General features: G+C 35.3%; 1 protein-coding gene across 1 annotated transcript; it reads left to right on the top strand.

The window, feature by feature from the left end:
- Positions 1-3403: 3403 nt before the first annotated feature.
- LOC110618571 (caffeoyl-CoA O-methyltransferase) lies at positions 3404-4815 on the top strand. The gene is made up of 5 exons (XM_021761727.2): positions 3404-3580; positions 3682-3761; positions 3856-4000; positions 4121-4252; positions 4358-4815. Exons 1-5 carry the CDS (start codon positions 3491-3493, stop codon positions 4649-4651), a joined length of 741 nt encoding a protein of 246 aa, XP_021617419.1. The 5' UTR covers positions 3404-3490; the 3' UTR covers positions 4652-4815.
- The last annotated feature ends 4192 nt before the right edge of the window (positions 4816-9007 follow it).

Below are 9007 nucleotides of genomic sequence, written 5' to 3'. Positions count from 1 at the left end.
TAGCTTATAAGACCTTGGGTGAATAACCTTTGAGACCCTAAATGGTCTTTTTTAGTTTTCACCCAATTTATCAAACCCGGCTTTATCGGCTACTGTATCTGTTCTTTTAAGGGCTAAGTCTCCTACATTAGAGACACATGACATGGCTCTTCTGCTGAACATTCAGGATATCTTCTGCTATTCATTTATTTTTCCTTACCATTGTTGGGTCCTTTTGTAATTATATGAATAACCCTTACAGGTTCACGGTCAAGGGTAGTTTCAAGAGTTGTTATCTCGGGTTCGAACCTTCTCTCTTTTCTATTCTTTCTAGCAAACTTTCAAAGTATGTCATCCCTTATTAGCCTATTTATCTCATCTTTTAGCTACTGTCATTCTTCTATTGTATACCCGTGATCTTCGTGAAAACAACAATATTTGGTCCTATCTCATTTTTCAGCTCTCTCATAGTTGAGCTTAGGATGCCACCTAACCTCCTTATCGTTTATTCTAATCCACATCAAAATACGTGTTCGTGAGTCATTCAATACAATATAATTCTTATACTTACTTTGATCATCCCTTCCTCAGGAGACTGGGTAACTTCTTTGGTCTCCTTCGTATCCTTATCCCTCTAGCTTTTAGTTACGCTTGGACTTCTTCATCCAACCTAATGTACTTCTGAACTTTATCTATTACCTGTTGATACGTAGCGGCTGAATTTTTTTATTAGGGAATCTATGAACTTTACTTTGTGTGTTCCTTTCTTTAATGCTTCGCATGCTATCTCATTATTTAATTCCTCCACATGTATTGCTTCTGCATTAAACTATGAGATAAAACTTATTAAAGATTTGCCCTCTCCCTATCGGATCTTTCGCAAGTCAGAAGAGAGCTTTTTAGGAATACAAGTAATAAACCTGGACTTAAATAATATAGTAAATTGCGTAAAGTTCTAAATTAAATCTGGGCTCAAATGTTGATATCATTTCTGAGCTAAACTTGTAGTGTTGACGAAAACACTCGTCACAACATGAAGTAGTTGACATCCTGAAACTGCATGGTCGTTCTAAAAATCGCTAGGTGACTCTTGGGATCTACTGTTCTATCATACTTGTCCAGCCTTGAGAGTTTAAACTTAGTGGAGAATGTCTCTACCAAGATCTCTTTTGAAGGAGGCGAGGCATCATTCAGGCCAAAGTCCTTTTCCTGCTCCTTCTGGTACCTTTAAATAGGTTGTACTAGCTTTTAGTTAATGTCCTTTGGAGCATCGTCTGATGACTCCTCTTTCTAGAACTCAGCCTTCCCTTTGGAAATTGTCTGAATTGCATTTGTCCAAGTCCTTGGGGTATCAATAGATGCTTCCTCCCTTCCCCTGGGAGCCATAAAAGATGCCTCTCTCGATCTTTATATTGCTTGGGAGTAACCTGCAACTTTTTGATATATTGGAGCATTTCCTCATTGCTCAGATTGTTGAGATCTGCTTCATTGACCATAAAGGGTGTGTTTTGTCCACGATAGGAGTGGAAGAAATGATAATGCCCTTATTGGTAGTAACAACTTTAGCAGCAGCTTGTGAATTGCCAACCATTTCGAGAGAGAGAAAAGAGATATTTCTTTTTAAGAGAAATGAGATAAGAGACTGGTTTTAATTCAAATGAACAAAGAAAATTCAATAGACTCTCGACAGCAAAACCAAATGATGTGATCGAAATGAAACTGTATTGTAATTGGTCAATCCTATAAGAAAGAGAATGTGAGGTGGTTGGCGGCTACGACAGCCACTCCGATACTCAAGTTAGGAAACTGAAGAATGGGGCAAGTATAAGAAATTGCTTAGAACTCAAGAGTAGTTATGTCAGAATTATGTATTTTTATCTTTGTGGTCCTTAGTTTTTATATTGTAAAAAGATAGAGTTTATTATATCATTTCCTAAAAATCCGGCTGGTGCAGGCTAATTGATGGGAGATGCTACCGGCTAATTGATGGGAGATGTTATCGGCTAATTAATTGGTGATTCCGCGATTACAGGCATAATGAGGATCTGTTAGATTATACTTGCTAATGGTAACATTATGTGAAAACTCGACTTCTGCAGGAAATGGCGAGTTTTGATGAAGAACCGAGTGTTATAGTGTTCGGATCTTTCTTTTCACAAGTGGGACCGTGTATCAGCTTATCAAACTCTTGCCACGTGGTCATGTCTTATAGTGACAGCTCATAGCGCATTTTGCTTGTTTGTGCTGTGTCGTCAAATATTAACCAATAATTATTATTGATAATTGACTATAATTACTGGCTGATAGTTGATTTTAATTGATATATTTTAATAAATGATATTTAACTGTTATTTTTATAATATAAAATACCAATAAAAGTATAAAAAATATATATCAATTTATCATGCTAATGAAATAAATATAAAACTATTAATTTATTATATAATATATAAAATAAATAAAAATAATGTTTGAAATATAGTTATATTTTAAGCATATATATAATTTTTATAATATAATTATTATAAGTTTTAAAAAATATTATAGTTAGCTTAATTATTATAACAATATTTTAATTTATTTATATTTTTATAATTTCAAATAATTTATTGATATAAAAATTTAATTTAAAAAATTATAATTAATAAATTTTAATAAGATAATATAATCTAAATAAAAATATAAAGTCATAATAACTATGAAAACAATTCTAATTGTAAAAGTGATATGAAATGTCGCTTATTGAACTTGTATTAGTATCCATCAATTAGATCTCTTACAATTTACCAAGAATTTTAAGTTTAATTATTTTGATATTTATAAATTATTAACTACATCTAATAGCTAAATTAAATGTCTCCTAAAAATTAATTTAAAAGTTATTATCAAACGGTTTATATAGTAATGGTAATTAATAGTTTCTTTAATACAAGAACTAGTAATTTAATTTTGTAAAATGTAGAAATATTTTAATTAAATAATATTAAAATAAAAAGAAATTAATAACTCAGTTCAGTTAAAAAAAATAAATTAATAACTTTATGCAATATAATTGTAAATTTAGGAGATATTAAATTTTATTTCTTTGATTTCCATTAAAATAAAAAATAACTTTAATTGTTTTTTTCGAGTTAGCTTATGGAATACCTACTTTCAGGAAAAAAAGAAAAAGGAACTTAAAAAAAACCTTAAATCATCAAATTATTGCGACGTCGCCTACCACACCAACCGCCCTCCACCCAAGGGCTTTAGTACCATTAACCTATAAAATTGAAAGTTCCTCGATTTGTGCTCGGTTAATGGGCCCCACATACCAACACTATCCCAAGACTTCACCAACCCCCAACCGGTTATAGCCGGTCCAACCACCTCATTGTCCGGTTCAAACCGGATCTCAACTCCGATATATACCCTTCCCGTTTCCCATTTCCATATCCGGTCTGCATCGCCATACTACTCTCTGAACTTCAACCCAAGAAAACTCTAAAAGGAGAAGAGGAATACCTTAACAATGGCATCCAACAATGAACAGCAAAATCAAGCAGGCAGGCACCAAGAAGTTGGCCACAAGAGCCTTCTGCAGAGCGACGCACTTTACCAGGTGATTCTTCAATTTCAAAACCTGATTTTGCATATGAATCTTCTTCTTCTTCTTCTTCTTCTTCTTCTTCCTCTTATATTTTCCTTTTTTGGGGTTTTCAGTACATACTTGAGACCAGTGTGTACCCAACAGAGCCTGAACCCATGAAGGAGCTGAGGGAGCTAACTGCCAAGCATCCCTGGTTTGTGATTCTTGATCCAGAATCTGAGTAATATTGAAATTATTTCTGGGATTTTTTTACTAATTAATTGAATTTTATGTGTGAATGAATATAGGAACATAATGACTACATCAGCAGATGAAGGGCAATTCTTGAGCATGCTTTTGAAGCTTATGAATGCCAAGAACACCATGGAAATTGGTGTATACACCGGATATTCTCTCCTGGCAACTGCTCTTGCTCTTCCTGATGATGGAAAGGTTGTTTATAGAATCAAATCTCAGAAACCCACAATAAAATTCTTTTAATCTAATTTAATTAATTTATTGATGAAATAAATTATGTTTAATTTACTAATAAGTGGTGTTGATTTGCTGCAGATCTTGGCGATGGACATAAACAGAGAGAACTATGAGCTGGGTCTGCCTGTTATCCAGAAAGCAGGTGTTGCTCACAAGGTTGATTTCAGAGAAGGCCCTGCTTTGCCTGTTCTTGACCAAATGATTGCCGAAGTATGAACTCTTTTTGTTACTTTAAAATTAATAAAACTAAGAGATTGAAAATTTTAATGTTTTGTTGATCAATATTTTTTTCTTTTTTTGTTTGGTGAACCACAGGGGAAGTACCATGGAACTTTTGATTTCATCTTTGTGGACGCTGATAAAGACAATTATCTGAACTACCACAAGAGATTGATTGAGTTGGTCAAAGTTGGTGGACTAATCGGCTACGACAACACCCTATGGAATGGTTCTGTGGTGGCAGCACCTGATGCACCCTTAAGGAAGTATGTTAAGTACTACAGGGACTTCGTGATGGAGCTTAACAAGGCTCTACCAGCGGACCCCAGGATTGAGATTTGCATGCTTCCGGTTGGTGATGGAATCACTCTTTGCCGTCGGATCAAGTGATCAGCTCGATTGCTGATATAATTGATGTTGACGCATAACACGAGCGATATGTAATAACTTTTCTATTATTATTTTCTTTTTTCCACATTAAGCTTCAATATTTGAGAAATATCAGTTCAATGGATTTCAAATTTTATGCAATTTATGGGATTTATATGTGCTTATCCACGTGTGTAATTGGACCTCTCTCTCTCTATATATTATGAATGCAAGGTTAAGATAATAAATCTTAACGTTTTATAGGTAAAATGCCCATTTTAGCTATTAAAATATCGACAAGGAGTCACGTAAAATATTAAAGAAAATCACATAAATTTTTTAAAATTTAAAAAATAGATGAAATAAACCTTTAAAGATATATAAACAGTTTAAATTTTAAAATATAATAAATAATTTTTTTGATTTTTAAAAAGGTAAATTATATTTTAAATTTAATTAATAAATTAATACTTATATTTTTAAAATCCAAGAGATTTAAACAATTTTTTCACCTTATTTTGGTAGCAAACCGTTTATCCAAAACAATAAAAGGGGTATAAAGAAATGTGGTTGTGAGGCTTTTTTTTAATGCAATACATGCATTTCACCAACCAATGAAAAAAAAAAAAACTCTGCATTGTAAGAACTTTGACATACAATGGAGCTAAAAATAAACACAAAGACCTTAATTTGAATTTGTTCAATAGTTTTTATTAAAAAAAAAATTCAATCGTTCGTAAACAAACACAAGGGTGCAAATCACAAATTTACATTGCTAAACACTCACCAATAAATCATCGTTTAGAATTAAGAAATTTTTTAAAATTCAATTTAATTGAATATTATTATCAAAGGATAGTAAAACAGCTCTATATTGTGCAAGACAAAGACTTGACCCAACAAAAAAAAAGAAAAAAAAAAAACTTTGTTCCATCTCAGCAAGCAACTAGTATCCCACATCAAGATCTCAAACACAAATATCTATACTAATAGAATCAAACTCACAGCATCAACAAATCAGATGCAACAAAAAAGTTGGTATTGATATGCTAATTGTGCAGCAAACAAAGCAAGGTATCAGATCCACAGTCTATACCATCCAAAAGCACCATGCATATTCATCCCCTTATTGATCATAGCAACAAGCAACTAATCACAGTTATATCCATTCATTTCTGCAAAGCCTTTGTTACTTATTTTAGAAGGAGGAGAAGGAGAGGAACTTGGTACCGCTGTGAGTGTGAGCTGGATGGATGTGAGTTATTGTTTTTGAGGGGAAAGTTGTTATAACAGAATTTAGACGGCTGGGTATAAATAAGACAGCTATTGTATGAAGGCATTCAAGAATAATCAATAACATAATTTCCTCTCCCTATTCTCTAAATTCTCGTCTCACCTACTCTAATTCTTTTCTTTCTCTTTTTGATAAAAGATTAATTAAATTCCGTCAAAAATTTTAACCAATATTGTTTAGTTAAGACGATATAAGAGAAAAGATAAGCCGAAAAACGAATAGTTTTATTGAAATTCTTCAAATATTGAAAAGTGTGTTTCTAATAGTCAAGGGAGCATATTTATAATAGAAAAAAAATCCTAATATGCAAAATTATAAAAATATTAAAAAAAATAATTAAAATACAAAATTGACCCCCTAAACGATATAATTTTTATATCGAACTTTAGGAAAAAGCATATGGCTATCATCACACTTTTGAAAGTCATGCGTCTCGAAATTCCCTTTCCGAAAAGCTATCATGGGTCTCCATCGGACGTCGGCAGCAAAAGTTAGGTCAGGTCCAAGTTTGCCGTAAAATCCAAGACTAGTTGCTCTATGTCATTTCCTTCCACTTGTAACGAACTCGACCTCGAATTGTTATTAGCAGGGTAATACTCAAATAGATTCACCATGTTAAACGTCTTGGAAATTTTAATCTCATTTGGGAGGTCAAGAACATAAGTATTGTCATTAATCTTTTGAATGATCCGGAATGGACCAATCTTCTTGGCGTCGAGCTTTTTCTATCCTCCACCACGCTCCTTGCGTAAATACACCATAAATTGGTCACCTACATTGAAGGACTTGAAACGCCTATGTTTATCAACTGTACTTTTATATTAGTCATTGGCTTCATAAGGTATTGTTGTACCTATTTGAAAACATCCACATGCTGATTTGCCAAGTTACTTGCTGCAATACTATTGTGAGAACCTATAGGAAGGGCAATAAGATCAACTATATCTACTGGAACTTTTCTGTACATAACTGCAAAGGGTGACATCTTTGTGAAGCTGTGGACAACACTATTGTAAGCAAATTCTACTTGGGCAAGAACAAGATCTCAGGAGTTTTCTTATTACTGCAGATGCAGCGCAGAAGATTGGCAAGTGTGCGGTTCACCACTTCAGTTTGTCCATCAGTTTGGGGATGGGCAGCACTGCTGTATCGAAGTTTAGTTCCAAAATATTTCCATAAAGTCACTCAGAAATTATCTACAAACTTCACATCTCTACCAGAAGTAATGGTCTTAGGGACGCCATGTAAGCAAATAACCTCCTGAAAGAATAGTTTTGCAACATGAGAAGCATCATTAGTTTTCTTGCAAGGAAGAAAATGCGCCATTTTGGAGAATTTGTCAACAACAACAAAAATGGAATTAGATCCACGTTGAGTACATGAAAGACCAAGAACAAAATCCATAGGCAAGTCTTCCCAAGGATATGCTGGAATAGGCAGTGGAGTGTATAAGCCCGTATTCTGCAAATGATCCTTCTGAGTTTGACAAACTGGGCACTTCTGGTGTAATACCCGGCTAAGCTATGGCATCTGAATTCCAACCTTCCGGCCGAATCTCTATTGGAATTCGGAATCCCGAGGTCAGAATCCCTTAGAAGGGTGAAAATAAAGGTTTTCATAAAATGTTTTAATGTTTTTATGGTTTTAATCAAAGAAAGAAAATTGAGTTTTGAAAGAAAACACCATGGAGGAAAAGTCCAGGTTCGGCCGCCGAACATGGTGGAGTTGCGGAAGCTCTTTTGGCCCCCGAAGGTGGTCTGGCCAGCCACCTATAAAAGGCCCATTGTCCGAAAATGGGCAAGTTTTCTCTCTCCATTTTCGGGCATAGGTGAGATTTTGTCCTTCCATGGTTGATTTCATGTTTTCCTTCAAATCTTTCAAGTTTTTGATAAGATTTTTCCTTGTTTTGAAGATTTTTGAGCTAAGATCAAGGTTTTAGAAGTTTAGAGACCTCCGGAGACCTATTCTCCTAATCTCCAAGTTTGGATCGCATCTCCTCTCGATCTTCAAGAGGTAAGTGTAGATCCATACCTTTTTATATGTTTTAAGTAAGTTTTAAGAGGTTTTAAGGGTGTTTAATGCATGTTTAGAGTAGGTCTAAATGTTAGGGTTTATGTTACCCTTTATGCTTAATATGATGTTTATGTGTTGTTTGTTGGGGTTTAGGCTAGTTTTATGTCCCTATGTGCTTGAGAATGTGTTTATGCATGTTTTAGAATAGTTGGATGCATTTTGTGGGAGTTTTGGTGGCTTGGAGCATAATGGCAGAATCGGGTTCTGCCACCCAGGAGGGCCCAGGTTCGGCAGCCGAAGCAAGGTTCGACCGCCGAACCTGCCAGAGGAGGCAGTTTTGGCCGCCTAAACTCGCCCCCGAAAGTTGGACTTTCAGCTCTGGAAGGGAGTTTTGGCCGTCGAACCTGCCCCCGAAGGTTAGTGACTTTCGGATTTGTGAAGGCCTTCGACCGCCGAACCTTGCCCCCGAAAGTGTCTGACTTTCGGATCTGTAGGGGCTTTTGGCTGCCGAACCTGCCGCCGAAAGTCCCCTGCCCAGCCTTCCTTTGCTTGTTTTCTATGCATGTTTTTGTGGTGTTTTAGGGGGTTTTTGGGGAGATGTTTAGAGTCTTTATAGAGTATGTTTGGTCCCTCATTTGAGTCCACCTGTGTAGGATCGGACCCGAGGAACCGAGGAGGCCAGCAGTGAGATTGCTGTTCTAGTGGCTGTGAGTAGAACTAAACTATTCTATTTTATTCAAGTAATCAAATTTTAAGCATGTTCATGCATCATGAATACCATGTTATGTAATAGGATGTTTATATTAGAAATTCACGAATATAACGCATTGCATTATTTACTGTTGATGTGCATGGATATTGGATGACCCACTAGCCCTCGATATGAGATGATATGATATGATACGGAAAGGCCATGGTTGCCCATTCTATGCCCCTGGCACGATGTAAGGGAAAGACCAGGGTTGCCCATTCTACGTCCCTGGCACAGTTGGACATGTTATGTTATGTTTAAGAGGAAGTCCTGAGGAGCTCCATCGAGGGCCGGACATTAATTGGACATGTAGAGGGTT

This window comes from Manihot esculenta, chromosome 7 (assembly GCF_001659605.2).
Source record: "Manihot esculenta cultivar AM560-2 chromosome 7, M.esculenta_v8, whole genome shotgun sequence".
Lineage (NCBI taxonomy): Eukaryota > Viridiplantae > Streptophyta > Magnoliopsida > Malpighiales > Euphorbiaceae > Manihot > Manihot esculenta.
This window is presented reverse-complemented; position numbering and strand designations above follow the sequence as displayed.